Source organism: Chlamydotis macqueenii, chromosome W (assembly GCF_036417535.1).
Source record: "Chlamydotis macqueenii isolate bChlMac1 chromosome W, bChlMac1.mat, whole genome shotgun sequence".
In the NCBI taxonomy this organism is placed as follows: Eukaryota; Metazoa; Chordata; class Aves; order Otidiformes; family Otididae; genus Chlamydotis; species Chlamydotis macqueenii.
In genome coordinates, this window is record NC_141592.1 from 49,438,349 (window position 1) to 49,455,975 (window position 17,627).

Below are 17,627 nucleotides of genomic sequence, written 5' to 3' on the forward strand. Positions count from 1 at the left end.
CCAGTGGAAGATGTACACATTTAATAAATGATGCACACAAACCTGGTGGAGCAAGCAGGAACTTCATTACTGTGCTATGCTACTGGTTTAAAAATTAGCTACCCTCTGCAGAGATAGGCATTTTACAGAATAATAGATCTCTAGTGGTGGCTTTTTAGGAAGAGAGGAACCATAAAACACCTAATACGAATAGATATAACTTAACTACTTCAGAGATCTGCACAGTATTTACAAAGTAAAACCAGAAAATACATAATTTGTAAGAAAATATGACTTGGAGTGGGGAGGAAATTTATGTGTTCGGTGGACTTACTTTTTTTGTTTGTTTGCCTTTTTAAAAAAACAAACTTTTTGTAATGGAACCATTAATTTACATACAGTATAACAATGTGCTGCATGTGGACTTACACATGTGATAAGTTAGCTAGTAAGGCTGCCATCCTTAACTATTAAATTTCAAAGGCATGTTTCTTAGCTAATTGTACACAATCCTTTACATATTCTGCAACTGCTATATAATAGAGCTATGCAATTTCAGGATAACAAAACTCAGGAAATCAAACTAATCTCAACTGAAATGTGATACACTGCAAGAATTCTAATTTCTCCCAATGGGAAAACTTAGCTTTTCAAAGATATTATAATTAATACATGTATATTTTCACTTGTATCCACATTTCAAATCAAAGAAGCTGTCTGAATAAGATCAGACCGACTAAAAGTATGTATCAGCACAAACTTCCCTCTGAAATACTTAATTTTATTATTAAAATGGTACCAAAGATAACAAGTATATAAAGAATCTCTTTGCTCTGTGCTACTTACACATCATAAATAAGACAGCTGTTGTTGCAAGACACAATCCTTCACAATCTTTCTACAAGCATACAGATTTGTCATTCCTTCATCAAAATAAGCTGTTTACCAGCCAACAGCATGTGGCTTAAACATCACAAAAATGACTGTCTATACTTTACACGGTAAAGCATTTTCTATAGTCTTAAATGTACACAGTGGCAAGAACACAAAATCCTATAAAAATTAAGAGTGATTAAGCAGCTTCACAATCAAATTGAGTTTCATTACCTTAGGAACTGGGTAAATTTTTCATGTCCTGTAATATATTTTTCTTTCTTTCTTTCTTTTTTTTTGGCAAGAATTAACTAGGTAAAGGAAAAGAAAAACAAATTGAAAGCAAATAGCTAATATGCTACTAAGCTTTTTTTAACTGAAAGAAATAACCCATGAAGAGAAATAACTCTTCCATTAAGTCATTTGATTGTATTAAGCTGTATTAAAAATAATCTACTTGATTTTAGGTATAAATTTTAAAGGTATGACTCTTAAGAAATCTCAAAATTACGAAACTCATTAAATTAGTTCAGAGAGCACAAACCACCTTGACAAAAATATTTGCTTTGTCATTCTCTTCTTACATGATTTCTCTTTAAAGAATGAAAAAAGAATCTCTACCATATAAACCCTGTGTAAATTAGAACTTTTTTTTTCCCCCAAATTATTTATCTCCTCAGCTTTGCATACAATTCCTTTTATATCACCCAACAGGTATGAGAGATGATGATGAAGAGGTAACAATTAAGGCCATCCAAATGTAGATTAAATGTCTAAAGGGCTGTCTGACGCAGGTGATCAGAAAATGCTTTGTATTCAGCTACCACTTTTGTACAGTGGTGGTCCCCAAAATGCATCTTTGCTTTCACCTATAAATCTCTTCTAAAAATAAAAAATAAAAGTAAAAATGGAATCAATCATTCTGACAAATCACTTGCATTCTTGTCTACAGTATGATGGTGGCAAAATAGCAATAGAGATCATGTAAGATTTAGCTGAAAATGAGTAATAGCACATATACATTTCCAGAAAATACCACATTGTTTTAAGAAGGCACTAAAGCTTCTGCTTGTGCTCCCATATTTTTTTAAACAAATAAAAAAAAATAATTTCATAATGGCACCTGTACTATTTGCAGCTGAAGAGACACACTGCAGTATGGCTCAAAACAAAGCTGTAAGTTCTAATAATATCATAGAGATGTGCTCACTTCTGGAAGGACAAAAGAAAACAACAAAACAAAACCACCCCAAAATAACTCAGTAAGCTAACCTATTATCTATAACATGGCAATGTTCCTTTTAGGAACAGAAAAGTAGCATGCATTGTTCAAATACTTTAAAAGAAATATTCATTTTAGAGATATTAGTAAGAAATTGTTTTAAATAAAACTCAAGAATCTCAAGCAGTGAGTAAATAAAAAACAAACTAGTCAGAGGGCATTTAATATAAGAAATGTAAAACTGTGTTTATGTTTAAAAAGTTTTTCTATAGTTTTGAGTTACAACAAAAGAATGTGTGTATATTTATGCACCATTTCCAAGCACATCAAACAGTACACATAGACATTTTTGTGGATTTTTTTAACTCACAAAGTAAAACAATACAAAATTCATCAACGAGCAGTATTTTAAATAAACTTCAATGCATATCTTCAGCTTTTTTTGGATAGTATGAGTTTACATCTTTCAGTTATTTGCAACAGCTTATGGAAAAATGTAACATAAATCATTTTTACAAATAAGATTTTCAGAAATTAATAGTTCTGATGGCATCTGCCTTTTCATGGTATAACTACTGGTCCATGCTCTCTTGCTTTACAGCAAGAAATCAAAAAAGCTATCACAAGAATTGGAAAAGCTACTAGTACTATCACCATGTTCAAGTTGATTGCTTTGACATTTTCTTCCTCATTCAGGGAAACAGAAAGATTTGGATTTCATTCCTTAGTTGAGTCAGAGGTCCATTCTTTGCTTCAAACCTCTTCCATTTTAATTGAAAGGTTTTCATCATTTGGTTGACAGTTCCCGTTCTGTTGTAGCTTGACTTCATCTGTCCTTTGCGTATCTCTATTGTTTACTTCCTTGTCAGTTTCTGAATTCGGATCCTCTTTAGTGTGATCTTTGTCCTACCAAAGATAAAATTATTTTACAAAATAAAAAAAAATCATATTCTTAGCATTACAGGATATGATTTCCAAATAACTCTTGGTATTTTGATTGCCTTAATTTTTACACACCTATCTTGTCTCAGCAATTTTCAGAACAGAGGTGTCAGCTGTTTAAAACCGATATTTTCAATTGGCTGAAGTTAGGCACTCATAACAACCCATCACCCAAGAAAACATTGCCATAAAGTCTTTATCATCAATATTCAGGTAAAACAGAACAAGCGGCATCATGGGACCTATGAGAAACAGCTCCAGAAATTAAGACTTCACCATATTTTCTAAATAAAATAGGATTACATTTTTTCTATCATATTTTTTGTCAGTTAACTGATAAATTTTAAGACAGTTCTTGGGTGTTGTGGTTTTGTTTAGTAGGGGGGGCCTAAGGTGGTAGCTTCTGTAGGAAACTGCTAGAAGTCGCTCCCCTTTGTTCAGGGGACTTGGCCAGGCCTAGGGCGGACCCACTGCTGGCCAAGGCCGAGCCGATTGGTAGCAGAATGTCTCGTGATGACGCCTCTGCGATAACGTATTTAAGAATGGGAAAACAGAAAAAAAAAGAGAGAGAAGAGAAGATGTGAAGAAGCTGAGTGGGGGCAGAGGCGCAGAGGGGGAGGCGCAGGCCTCATGGGCCTTGCAGGCCTCACCCTCTGGCCTCTCGCCAGTCAGCCGACTGGGCCCGACTCGGTCCAGCCCGGCTGCAAGAAGTGGAGAGGAGATGAGAAGTGAATGAGATGTAAAAAAGATCCTGAGAGACACCTACCAGCCTGTTGTGAGGAACGGCTGCAGACACCAAGGTCAGTTCAGAAGGAGGGGGAGGAGTAATGCGGCTCCTGGCCAAGATTCCCCTGCAGCCTGTGGTGACGACCATGGTGGAGCAGGTTGTCCCCCTGCAGCCTGTGGTGACGACCATGGTGGAGCAGGTTGTCCCCCTGCAGCCCATGGAGGTCCACGGAGGAGCAGAGATCCACTTGGAGCCCGTGAAGGACCCCATACCGGGGTAGGTGGATGACTGAAGGCAGCTGTGGCCCGTGGAGGGCCCACTGGGACAGCTGTTCTGGAGGGACTGCACCCGTGGAAGAGATGACCCACGCCGGAGCAGTTCCACAAAGGACTGTGGCCCGTGGGAGGGACCCCACAATGGAGCAGGGGAGGAATGTGAGGAGTTCTTCCCCCGACCATGAAGCAGCGGCATGAAACAACGTATGATGAACTGACTGCAACCCCCATTCCCTCTTCCCCCCCCTGTGCCACTCGGGAGGGGAAGTTGGTAGAGATAATGTTAAGCTTGGGAAGACGGAGGGGTGGGGGGAGGTTATCTTGTTCTCTGTCTCATTCTCCTGCTGTTTGTAGTAATAAATGAATAGTTTTCCCCAAGTCGAGTCTGTTTTGCCCGTGACGGTAACTTTAAGGATTTCTCCCTGTCCTTATCTCAAACCTCGAGTCGTTTTTCCTTATATTTTCTCTCCCTGTTCTCTCGGAAGGTGGGGGGAGTGAGAGAGAGACTGCGTAGTCTGGTCCGATCGGGGCTGAACTACGACATTGGGTAAGACAATTACTTAAGCATGTGGACAGAGTCACTTAAATTAGCTGTTTCATAACAGTTGAATAATTCTGAGTACCACAAACTACTCTTTAAAGGCATGTTGCTTTTCAAATTCTAAGACTAAACAATTTGAAGATGTTTCCTTTCTTAATCACACCATCTTCTATTTTGCAAGGGAAAAATCCCATACTACTCTTCCCCAAATCTTCAACTTTACTCCTGCAGAGTCCAATATGCAGCCCAGGACCAAAGCAACCAGGGAGAGGCTGAAGTGCAGAGTGAAAGTTTATAAAAAATCTTTTCAGCTTGACAGTTTGTGCTGGTTTTGGCTAGGATAGAGTTAATTTTCTTCATAGTAGCTAGTATGGGGCTATGTTTTGGATTTGTGCTGGAAACAGTGTTCACAATACAGGGATGTTTTAGTTATTACTGAGCAGTGTTTACACCGAGTCAAGGCCTTTTCTGCTTCTCACACCACCCCACCAAGTAGGCTGAGGGTGCACAAGAAGTTGGGAGGGGAAACAGCTGGGACAGCTGATCCCAACTGACCAAAGGGATATTCCATACCATATGACATCATGCTCAGCAATAAAAAGTTGGGAGAAGAAGGAAGGGCGGACGTTCAGAGTTATAGCATTTGTCTTCCCAAGTAGCTGTTATGCGTGATGAAGCCCTGCTTTCCTGGAGATGACTGAACATCTGCCTGCCGATGGGAAGCAGTGAATGAATTCCTTGTTTTGCTTTGCTTGCATGCACGGCTTTTGCTTTATCTATTAAACTGTCTTTATCTCAGCCAACAAGTTTTTACACTTTTATCCTTCTGATTCTCTCCCCCATCCCACATTGGGGGAATGAGCAAGCAGCTGGGTGGTGCTTAGTTGCTGGCTGGAGTTTAACCATGACACAGCCAAACTAACTCTGAAACCTGCTGCTTAGTTACACAATCTGCTTCCTGCCTGCTCATACAGATAGGCAGCCAGCCAACTCTTAACACATAGCACAGAACAGAAAAGAGAGTAAAACCAAAACAAAGTGTTTCCGTAACCTGTTCACACAAGCTCCTATAGATCCAGTAAAATTCAAACACACAGAGTTCTCAAACTAGTCTACTAACATCAACTGAAGAATGATTTTCATGTCTCCGACTGGCAAAATCTAAACCCAAGTGGCAATAATTTGGTAAGAAAAACAGGGGAAAAAGAAGGGTGAGAAAAAGAAAGGAGGGAATTCCAATAATTGTTCCACTTGCAGCACTCCACTCTGCTTTTCGCTTGGTCACATAGCTTACCTTCAAAGTAGTGGTGCTTTTGTCAGATTTCTCCTTTCCCTCTTTTTCTTTACTGTTTTTTTTCTTGAAGGTGGAACATTCCCTTTCTCTTCTTTCATTATTTGTATCCTTTTCTCTTCTTTTTTCTTTCTTGTTTCTGTTTAAGAAATTTTTTACTCAAATTAGAATTTGATCCAACAGCAACAAATGTACTATCAATGCATACACTGAGTGTACTGTACAGTAAATTGCACAGGACAGTAACTAAGAATGTTGGTATCCTGGTTTGCTTTCCTTCAGAAAGGTTCAGTCATCTTCAAACCATTTAACTGCAAACTAAACTCTCATCTGGGGGGTTTAAAAAAAAAATCCAAAACAAAACAAAACCCCAAAACATAACAAAAACCTCTTCATAAAGACAAGGGGATTTTTTGACTGAAGAGAGCTAAAGAACGCATGTGTTCAGTATGCATGGTATTTGCAAAGAGAAAATCAAATTAATCTGTATCCGATGAAGGGCTTTTATTGATTTGAAGCAAATTTGCATCAGTAAGATTTAAAACTCTCCAGTTGAAAGCATACCTAAGATCAAATCCATGAAGGGTTTTTTTGTTTTGTTTTAAATTAGAACTGAATCGTACTGACCAACTGAAATTGGAAGGAAGTAAATCAATGAAAATACTTCCCAAAATGTTTTCAATATATGTATCTGCAGCTACCTTCTAGTGTTCTGTTTATTGAAAACCAAACCTTTTCCTTATAAAACAAAATGGTTAGTAAAGAACTTCTTGTATAACAAAAAAAATACAGAAGAAACACAAATTGAGTTAGCTCCTTTCATAATACTGATCTCTATGACACATTTCAATTTAACAAAATACTATAACTATTTCCTCATTAACTTTTATATTTACATCAAACTGACCTTCTTGGAGAAGGAGTTTGTGAAGACTTTCTGTTTGCTGTTTTAGATGTTTTAGGAGACTTGGAGGGACTTCTACTCTTCCTTTTACGCCTTTCTCTGGAGGACCAAGAAATTCAAGATCACCAAAGAAGAAAAATAATAAACTCAGGAACAGCATAAAATCAGAAAGCTCTTAAAATTATCTGACATAGCTAAGTAAATATCCCTGAATTTAACATTATAGATTACCAGTAATATATGAACTGTACAAAGTAAAAAAAGAAAAATTTCATATCTTTCAGTTTGATGGGAAAGGGGAGAATGGAAGTGGGAACTAGGAAAAAAAAAGTTGTGCCCTTTCAGATTTTAGTTTTATGTTTATCCTCACATGCTTGTAACTTATACCTCATAAAAACGGAAACAAGCCAAATTCAATAATCCTGTACTAAGTAAAAGTTTCTTCAATCAGGGAAAATAATTGAATGAAAAAACTGAATGAAAATTAGTGGATGAAGTTGCTAAGCCATTATCCATTATAATTGAGAAGTCGTGGCGGTCTGGTGAGGTTCTCACGGACTGGAAAAGGGGAAACATAACCCCCATTTTTTAAAAGGGAAAAAAGGAAGACAGGGAACTACAGGTCAGTAAGTCTCACCTCTGTGCCTGGCAAGGTCATGGAGGGGATCCTCCTGGAAACCATGCTAAGGCACATGGAAAATAAGGAGGTGATTGGTGTCGTGGTTTTGTTAGTGAGGGGGGGCCTAAGGTGGTAGCTTCTGTAGGAAACTGCTAGAAGTCGCTCCCCTTTGTTCAGTGGACTTGGCCAGGCCTAGGGCGGACCCACTGCTGGCCAAGGCTGAGCCGATTGGTAGCAGAATGTCCTGTGATAACGCCTCTGCGATAACATATTTAAGAAGGGGAAAACAGAAAAAAAGAGAGAGAAGAGAAGATGTGAAGAAGCTGAGCGGGGGCAGAGGTGCAGAGGGGGAGGCGCAGACCTCATGGGCCTTGCAGGTCTCACCCTCTGGCCTCTCGCCAGGCAGCCGACTGGGCCCGACTCGGTCCAGCCCGGCTGCAAGAAGTGGAAAGGAGATGAGAAGTGAATAAGATGTAAAAAAAGATCCTGAGAGACATCTGCCAGCCTGTTGTGAGGAACGGCTGCAGATGCCAAGGTCAGTTCAGAAGGAGGGGGAGGAGTAATGCGGCTCCTGGCCAGAATTCCCCTGCAGCCTGTGGTGACGACCATGGTGGAGCAGGTTGTCCCCCTGCAGCCCATGGAGGAGCAGAGATCCACTTGGAGCCCGTGAAGGACCCCGCACCGGGGGAGGTGGAGGCCTGAAGGTGGCTGTGGCCCGTGGAGGGCCCGCTGGGACAGCTGTTCTAGAGGGACTGCACCCTGTGGAAGAGATGACCCACGCCGGAGCAGTTCCACGAAGGACTGTGGCCCGTGGGAGGGACCCCACGCTGGAGCAGGGGAGGAATGTGAGGAGTTCTTCCCCCGACCATGAAGCAGCGGCGTGAAACAACGTGTGATGAGCTGACTGCAACCCCCATTCCCTCTTCCCCCCTGTGGGGGGGGAAGGTAGTAGAGATAATGTTAAGCTTGGGAAGAGGGAGGGGTGGATGGAGGTTATCTTGTTCTCTGTCTCATTATCCTGCTGTTTGTAGTAATAAATGAATAGTTTTCCCCAAGTCGAGTCTGTTTTGCCCGTGACGGTAACTTTAAAGATTTCTCCCTGTCCTTATCTCAAACCTCGAGCCGTTTTTCCTCATATTTTCTCTCCCTGTTCCCTCGGAAGGTGGGGGGAGTGAGAGAGAGACTGCGTAGTCTGGTCCTGATCAGGGCTGAACTACGACACTGGTGACAGCCAACATGGCTTCACCAAGGGCAGATCGTGCCTAACCAATTTGGTGGCCTTCTGTGATGGGGTTACAACATTGGTGGACAAGGGACGAGCAACTGATGTTATCTACCTGGACTTGTGCAAGGCATGTGATACTGTCCTGCATGACATCCTTCTGTCTGAACTGGAGAGACATGGGTTTGATGGACAGGCCACTCAGTGGATAAGGAATTGGCTGAATGGTCACACTGAAAGAATTCTGTTCAATGGCTTGACGATTGAGTGCATCCTCAGCAACTTCGCCAACAACACCAAGCTGTGTGGTACGGTCAAGATACTGGAGGGAAGGGATGCCATCCAGAGGGACCTTGACAGGCTGGAGAGGTGGGCCTGTGCCAACCTCATGAAGTTCAACCAGGCCAAGTGCAAGGTCCTGCACGTGGGTTAGGGCAATCACAAGCATAAATACAGGCTGGGCGGAGAATGGATCGAGACCAGCCCTGAGAATGACTTCGGGGTACTACTGGATGAAAAGCTCAACATGAGACAGCAATGCGCCCTTGCAGCCCAGAAAGCCAACCACATCCTTGGCTGCATCAAGAGGAGCATGGCCAGCAGGTCGAGGGAGGTGATTCTCCCCCTCTACTCTGCCCTGGTGAGACCCCACCTGGAGTACTGTGTCCAGTTCTGGAGCCCCCAACATAAGAAGGACATGGACCAGTTGGAGAGGGTCCAGAGGAGGGCCACGAAGATGATCAGAGGGCTGGAGCATCTCTCCTATGAAGACAGGCTGAGAGAGTTGGGGCTGTTCAGCCTGGAGAAGAGGAGGCTCCAGGGAGACCTTATAGCAGTCTTCCAGTACATAAAGTGGGCCTATAGTAAAGATGGGGAGGGACTTCTGACAAGGGCATGTAGTGATAGGATAAGGGGTAATGGCTTTAAACTGGAAGAGGGTAGATTTAAGTTAGACATAAGGAAGAAATTATTTATTGTGAGAGTGGTGAGGCACTGAAACAGGTTCCATCCCTGGAAGTGTTCAAGGTCAGGTTGGATGGGGCTTTGAGAGACCTGGTCTAGTGGAAGGTGTGCCTGTCCCTGGCAGGGGGTTTGGAACTGGATGATCTTTAAGGTCCCTTCCAACCCAAACCATTTTATGATGCTATGAAAAGCCACATTAAGACAAAAGACATAACTTGAGCAATACAAACTTCAAAATCTAACATTACAAGGTTAAGATCACTGGAATTTCAGTTCAGTGTGATGAAGTTTAATTCCTGAATACATGAGCTAGCATTCCTACTGGTTTAGAAGCAAACAGTGCAAAATGAAGCTCAAGCTGTTGTCAAAATAAAAATTAGTAAGTTAATATCTATTTTTTACCTAGCAGTGCATGGTCAGCAAACGTATGTATCATTCTATAATGCACTGAGGAGCTCTCAGTATTTTACAAAACAGCTGTTTTACACAGATGCATGGAATTTGCTGAAGTTGATATTATAGAGTCTGATCTCAAATAGAACAGAACATTATATAACTGGTTGCAAACATAATGAGGCACATGTTAATATAAAGTAAAAACTGAACAAGCTTAATTCAATGTAAATGTAGAATCTATCTCTGTTAAAGATGACTCTTTCCTATTACCGCTTCATAGAGCAGGAAAAGCAGACAGGAAGAACCATGAAAGAAAAATAGGGAAGTTAAAAGCTAATTGACAGGGCACTTTAAGATACAGCACAAAAGCTACACTTTTGCATACCAGCTTTTGCAATTCACACCTAATTTCTTTAATATTTAGAAAAGCCAAGAGAACAACAGTTATTAGATAAATTACAAAACAATATATTAAGATATACCTAGTATCACTGTCTGGATTCATACTCTGACAGTATCATCTAGTCTGACTTCCTGAAGCTGCACAGGACAAAAGTTCATAACTATTTTGTTCAGCAAGCTCTTAAGTTTTATTCAATCTTTGGTAAACAAAAATATAGTGGCCTCAAAATCATGGGAAAAAATCCCACAATCATTGATCAGCTAGCTGTTCACTGGTTAACATGCACCTCATTTGGTCTACATTAGTACATCTCCACTTTATTTTGATTTTCTGCATACATATCTGTGAGCAACCAAGTAAGTGCCTTAGCAATTGTGTTCAAACTATAAACTGTTTATTCATGAAATCTAATTTTTAGTTTCTATTTTTCATATTTAATTTGAAGAACTATAGCTGTGTCTGACAGCGTTCCTATGTTACATTCATCTATACAAAGATTTTTGTGTGCCTCTTTTTATTAACACTCTTAATCAACAATAATACAGCAGAATTTAAGAAAAAGAAGTTTGAAAACTTTGATAGTGATCTCATGTCTCTAAATGATACACAGAACTAACATTATTGTCTCAAAGGAAAAATCCCACAGGCTCATAACTGGAGACAACTTCCTGTTGATTTAAATAAAGTTAACTAGGAATGGCTCCAAGATTTGCCTTAGATCAGTGCCGGGTCTAGCACTGCTAGGATCTTTTAATTCTGAGACAGATAGCAGCTTTGGGGCAGAGTGATTTCTCAACACCTGTCTGCAACTAGCAGTACTTGGAAGAATGGTGGCAGTGTGAACTAACTTCCTGGAAAGAGGTAGCTTACAGCCTCTTCATATTCTGTTTGTCCCCAATTAAGGCACAAATTTTGGTTTTGACCCTGATGGAATCTGAGTCTTGCTAATTGCAGCAGAAGTTGCTAGTGGAATATATGTGATCCCTCTGCCTTCTTTAGGTAATAAAAAAAAAAAAAAAAGAAAAAAGAAAAAAATCTCAGAAAATATTTAATGGGTAAGACTGACTGGACTTGATATAACCACCTTCAGTTTGGGCCATTACTGGGTTATGAAGGAAGATACCACTTCAGCCATCAAGAAGTCGTCTCTTTGGACAAAGTCCCTACCTATCTCCTTTGCTAGTCTGTAGATGTTTCGGAAAAGGAGTCTGATTCTCCTCCTCCTCTGGTCTGTGTCTCTTCCTTCAGCTAGGAATCAAAAATAGCCATCTGATTTCTAGTACTTGCAAGCTGTTTGCCAGTAAAGCAAGGTGAGCTGCCACCTAGTTCTTAGAAGGTCTTGTATGTTCTATTCCAACTCTTCTCCAAAAAGACTAGAAGACTAAATGTTCAACATGAAAAAAAGATCTGTATCTTCAAAAAGAGTCCCTACTCAATGATCCGGTGTAAATCCAGACAGCTGAAATGTTGAGGTTGTTGGATAATATTCTCCTGAACAGTCTGTAACCATTTCAACCAGGCAAAGTCAATCACTAAAGTAAATGGACATTCCTAAACACAAGCTAACCGGGACATGGTAGCCTGTTGTGGTTTAGCCCTAGTCACCACACAGTTGCTCGCTCTACCTCCCCAGTGGGATGGGGGAGAGAACTGGGAAGAAAGGAAAACTCATGGGTTGAGAAGAAGACAGTTTACTAGAATAGCAAAGGAAAATGACAATAATAACAAAATATAGGGATACTAAAATATACAAAATGCACGATCTCTCACCACCTGATGTCCCAATGACTGATACTACCAATCCCGAGCAGCAAACACGGAACTGAAAACGAGCAGTCAGCAAAGGAGTGAGAAGGAGAGAGATGTCCCCGTGGTCAACCTCCACTTATATACTGAGCATGACGATTATGGCATGGAATACTCTCTTTGGCCATCTTAGGTCAACTGTTCTGGCTATAACCATCCCAGCTTCCTGCACCTGTAAATTAGCAAGAACTGGAAAGTCACACAGTATCCTTGGTCTCATTAACAACTACTCATATCATCAGGGTGTTTATCGACATTGTTCACATCTGAAATTCAAAACACGCTGGCTCCTGAGAGGAAAATTAACTCCATCCCTGCCGAAACCTGGACAGTATCCACCCCTTATTTCATACCATCTATGTCATACTGTGATACATACACAGAGATATCATTCCCTCAATCTATGGGCCATCCCTCCAAAGTCTGTTGACTAAATTTAGTCCAAGACTTTGGGTTCCTTCTGTCATAACAGTCTTTCAGGGCAGGAGAGATGGTATGTAGTGTGGGGTTGTTGCATGCTGCAGCTGGAGCTCGCAGTTGGTACATCCAGTGCAGTTGGTGTCATGTTCACGGTCTGCAGGTTGAACATGTTGATCTTGAGGAAGTTGCTGGGTGCCAGTTTTGGTTCCATCACTGCTGCACGTCACACGGTTTCATTGAAGTTCGTTCTTCACTGATCAGAGTGATTCTTGCTGCAATACCATTGATATGACATACAGTCCAAATTATTAGCTATTTTCACCTAAAATCAAGTCCCCTTGAGGTACACATTGGACTTGCCCATCCTCCTGCATCACCCACCAAGTACATCCAGGTCCTTGAGCAAAAGCAATCCCACGGGTGGGTCTGCCTTTGCCCAGGGGAGGAATAACCCAGACTGTCTTTCCCAACATTTTCCTTAGATGCACCACAGGGACCTTATCCCCTTCTACAGTATGTAAAAGTTCAGATTGGGCAGGGCCAGCTCGATTGGTGGATCCCTGAGTGTTGACTAGCCAAATGGCTTTTGCTAAATGTTTGTCCCAATTTTTGAAGGTTCCACCACCCACTGCTTTCAGTGTAGTTTTCAGCAGCCCATTGTAACTGTTCAGTTTTCCCAGAGGCTGGTGCATGATAGGGAATGTGATGTACCCACTCAATGTCATGCTCTTTGGCCCAGGTGCCTATGAAATTGTTTTGGAAATGAGTCCCGTTCACTGACTCAATTTTTTCTGGGTTGCCATGTCATCAGAGAACGTGCTTCTCAAGGCCCAGGATAGTGTTTTGGGCAGTGGCATGGGGTACAGGGTATGTTTCCAGACATGTGGTAGTTGCTTCTAAAATTGTAGAAGCTTGTACCAAGCACTTGCCTTGGTGAGTTTGTGAAGTAATTAATCTGCCAGGCCTCTCCATATTTATATTTCAACCATTGTTCTCCATACCACAGAGGCATTAACAGCTTTGCTTGCTTAATTGCAGCGCATGTTTCACATTCACAGATAACCTGTGCAATAGTGTCCATTATCAAATCCACTCCTTGATCACGAGCCCATTTGTACGTTGCATCTCTTCCCTGATGGCCTGAGGTTTCATGGGCCCACCGAGCTAAAAATAATTCACCCTTATGTTGCCAGTCTAGGTCCACTGGGGAAACTTTAATCTTAGCAGCCTGATCCACCTGCTGGTTGTTTTGACGTTCTTCCGCAGCTCAACTCTTGGGTACATGAGCATCTATCTATCTTTTACAACCAGGGGTCACTTCATAGAGAGGGCTTACAACCATACTGCAATTTGGAACATGCATTCTCCAGAAACGCACAATGCCCAGGAATGCTTGTGTTTCCTTTTTGTTAGTTGGTGGAGCCATAGCTGTTATTTTGCTGACCACATCCATTGGAATGTGACGACGTCCATCTTGCCATTTTACTCCTAAAAAATGGTTCTCTTGTGCAGGCCCCTTGACTGCTTTGTTTTATGGCAAAACTGGCTTTCAGAAGGATTTGGATTATTTTCTCCCCTTTCTCAAAAACCTCTGCTGCTGTGTCGCCCTATACGATGATGTCATCAATGTATTGCAGGTGTTCTGGAGCTCCACCCTTTTCTAATACAGTCTGGATCAGTCCATGGCAAATGGTGGGGCTGTGTTTCCACCCCTGGGGCAGTCAATTCCAGGTGTACTGGACGCCCCTCCAAGTGAAAGCAAACTGTGGCCTGCATTCTGCTGCCAAAGGGATGGAGAAAAATGCATTGACGATATCAGTGGTGGCATACCACTTGACTGCTTTTGACTCCAGTTCATATTGAAGTTCTAGCATGTCCGGCACAGCAAAACTCAATTGGTGGCATAACCTCATTCAGGCCACGATAGTCCACTGTTAACCTCCTCTCTCCACTAGAATTTGCACTGGCCCTCCAGTTGACAAATCAGCTTATGGATGGGGATTAGGGAGTCTCGGTTGGTGCGATATTGCTGCCGGTGCACTGTGGTGGTAGCAACTGCTATCTGTTTTTCTTCGACCTTCAGTATCCCCACAACAGAAGGGTCCTTTGAGAGACCAGGCAATGTAGACAGCTATTTATTTTCCTCCATCTCCACAGCAGCTATACTAAAAGCCTACCCATGCCCTTTTGGGTCTTTAAAATAACCACTCCTGAGGTAATCTATACCAAGAATGCATGGAGCATCTGGGCCAGTCACTATGGGGTGCTTTTGCCACTCATTCCCAGTCAGACTCACTTTGGCCTCCAATACAGTCAGCTGCTGGGATCCTCCTGTCACTCCAGAAATACAAATGGGTTCTGCCCCTTTATAGCTTGATGGCATTAGGGTACACTGTGCACCAGTGTCTACTAGAGCCTTATACTTTTGTGGGTCTGATGTGCCAGGCCATCAAATCCATACAGTCCAGTAAGCTCAGTTGTCTCTCTCCTCCACCTGGCTGGAGGCATGGCCTCTCTAATCCTGTTCATTGTAATCACTACTCACTTTTTGTGAATACGGATCGGAAGTCCCTTCCATAGGCTCAGAGGTGAGATCAGCCCTTTTATGCTATCTGGGGAACTGCCCACTGGAGATTGGAGCAGCTATTTTCCTGGGAGAACCTCAGTTTGCAATTGTTTTTCCTCACAACTACCACAAACGTGCCTCTAGGTCTAAGGTAGGTTTTCCATCCCACTTCCTCATGTCCTCTCCTTCATCATGCAAAGTAAACCACAGGGTACCTTTCCATGTGTACTCTCTCTTTTGAGCAAGTGAAGATTTTCTTCTAATAGCTGAGATACTCCTCACTTGCACATACCAGTAAGACCTATCCTCTTCAAGGTTCTGAAACCCTGTCCTGGTTTTAGCAAGGATGGAGTTAATTTTCCTCTCAGCAGTCAGTGTGTTTTGGATTTCGTGAGTGAAGAATGTTGATAAAACACCCTGATGATACCAGTTGTTATGAATGAGACCAAGGACACTGTCTGGCTTTCCAAGTCTCACTAATTTGCAGATGCATGAAGCTGGGAGAGAGACAGACAGAATAATTGACCCAAATTGGCCAAAGAGAGTATTCCATGTCCTAAATGTCATGCTCAGTATATAAGCGGAGGTTGACCTAGGAGGGTATCTGCCTTCCTGGCATCCATTCCTCTCTCTCCCCCTCCCCCTTGCTGGCCCCCTTTTCACGCCTTTACTTGCTGCTCAGTTTCATTTCTGTGATCACTGCTGGGGATGGGCTGCATCAGTCATTGGGACATCAGGTGGTGAAAAATTGTGCATTGTTTATTTTGTATATTTTAATATCCTTATGTTCTGTTATTAGTGTAGTTTTCCTTTGCTGTTTTAGTAAACTGTCTTCATGTCAACCCCCGCGTTTCCCTTGCTTTCCATTTCTCTCACCAAGGCCGCTGGGTAGGGGGAGGGTGAGTGAGAAACTGTGTGGTAACTCACACTAAATCATCACAAACCACTCAGATTTTTCAAATAGGCTTTCAGGCTTTTCAGTCAGTCTTTCCACTATCAAGATGCAGGCCCACAGAGGGGAAAAGAGATTGTCTCTATATTGTGAAAGTTGGTTAGCCACTGCACATACCAGTGGTGCTTTATTGTCTTTCCAACTCATTGCTGCCAATGAGTTGACATACGATGATAGTGCACTCTGTACAGACTTCCACCACATGGGCCAGGAACATTCGATTCCATCTGGATCTACAGATGTCCGTGGATCATCCAGGTTATGATAAATCAACTCCTGAGTAGCTAATTCCCTCAGAAACTGGATACCTCCATTGTGGTCCATTTGCTTGGGTGACATATTATATCTTCCTGCCTGACAAGGGTCACCTCCCAAGGTCTGGGCTTCTGTCTCTCTCCCCATTGCCCTAACTGTGGCTGCTTCCCTAGACAGGGATCTCAGCTGCCTGGCTTCCCTATCCTCTAATTCAACCCTCTAAAATCAGGTGACAGCTTGCTCACCTTGATTATGGTTGAAATGTTTTCATACACCCCACAGCCCACTCAGGGATAGGGATCAGGTGACTACCTCTCCTTCTGCTTCTCCCTCTTGTTATGTCCCTGGTTCATCATCATCTTTCACTATGCAAATTTATTTTTTTGTGTTTTTCTTATGTACAGGTGCAACTGATATCAGCATGAGTTGGTTTCTTGGTTCATCTGCGGTGCTGCTTGCTGAGGTTGGAGTAGCTGCAGTGCCCATCATGAAGGTTGAAGTAATTGCAGTGCCCATAGCGGGGACTGGGGTAGCCATGGTGCTTGTCACGGGGGCTGAAGTAACCGCAGTGTCTGTCGCCAGGGCTGGAGTATCCACAGTGCCTGCTGCCAGGGTTACGGCAGCCACAGTATTCTTAATATGTAGCACAGCAGAGCAATACCTTTAATCCCAGAATTGATAAGCCGTGCATAAACATCAACAAACAGCATATATGCTAAGTAGGGTGCTGCCCAATACAGCACTGAGAGCAAATAAAACATTGTGGCCAGCGATGACCAAACCAGCATACTGAATGCTTGTAACAAATGGTTTCAGCACACTGTGTTCAAACCTGTTCTTATCTCAACCCTTCAAGCCTGACCCGGAGGTTCAAACCTTGGATCCTCAGACTGAAGTCTAATGATCTCACAACTTATCTAGTGAGGCCCCTTTGTGCCCCACATTGGGCACCAAAAAGACTGTGGTGGTTTAGCCCTCATCACCACACAGATTCTCTCTCCTTCTCCCCAGCAAGATGGGGGAAAAAACTGGGAAGAATGGAAAACTCGTGGGTTGAGGGGAAGACAGTTTACTAGAACAGCAAAGGGAAATTACAAAATATAGGGATACTAAAATATACAAAGTGAACAATGCACGATTTCTCACCACCCAACATCACAGTGACCAATACCACCCATCCTGAGTAGCAATCACAGAAACGAAACCAAGCAGCAAGCAAAGGAGTGAGAAGGGAGCCAGCAAGGTAGAGGGAACGATGCCAGCAAATGAGA

The 17,627-nt window shown here is 42.3% G+C and overlaps 1 protein-coding gene across 1 annotated transcript in view; it reads right to left on the reverse strand.

The window, feature by feature from the left end:
- Nucleotides 1–2,373: 2,373 nt before the first annotated feature.
- Nucleotides 2,374–17,627, reverse strand: part of LOC147596781 (uncharacterized) — a 71,229-nt gene continuing 55,975 nt past the window's right edge. Inside the window, exons 10-12 of the mRNA XM_086769534.1 lie at nucleotides 6,758–6,853; nucleotides 5,854–5,989; nucleotides 2,374–2,980 (exon numbers count right to left, since the gene is read on the reverse strand). Of these exons, the coding sequence (XP_086625660.1) occupies nucleotides 2,828–2,980; nucleotides 5,854–5,989; nucleotides 6,758–6,853 (385 nt within the window). The 3' untranslated portion in view covers nucleotides 2,374–2,827. The remainder of the gene's footprint in view (nucleotides 2,981–5,853; nucleotides 5,990–6,757; nucleotides 6,854–17,627) is intronic.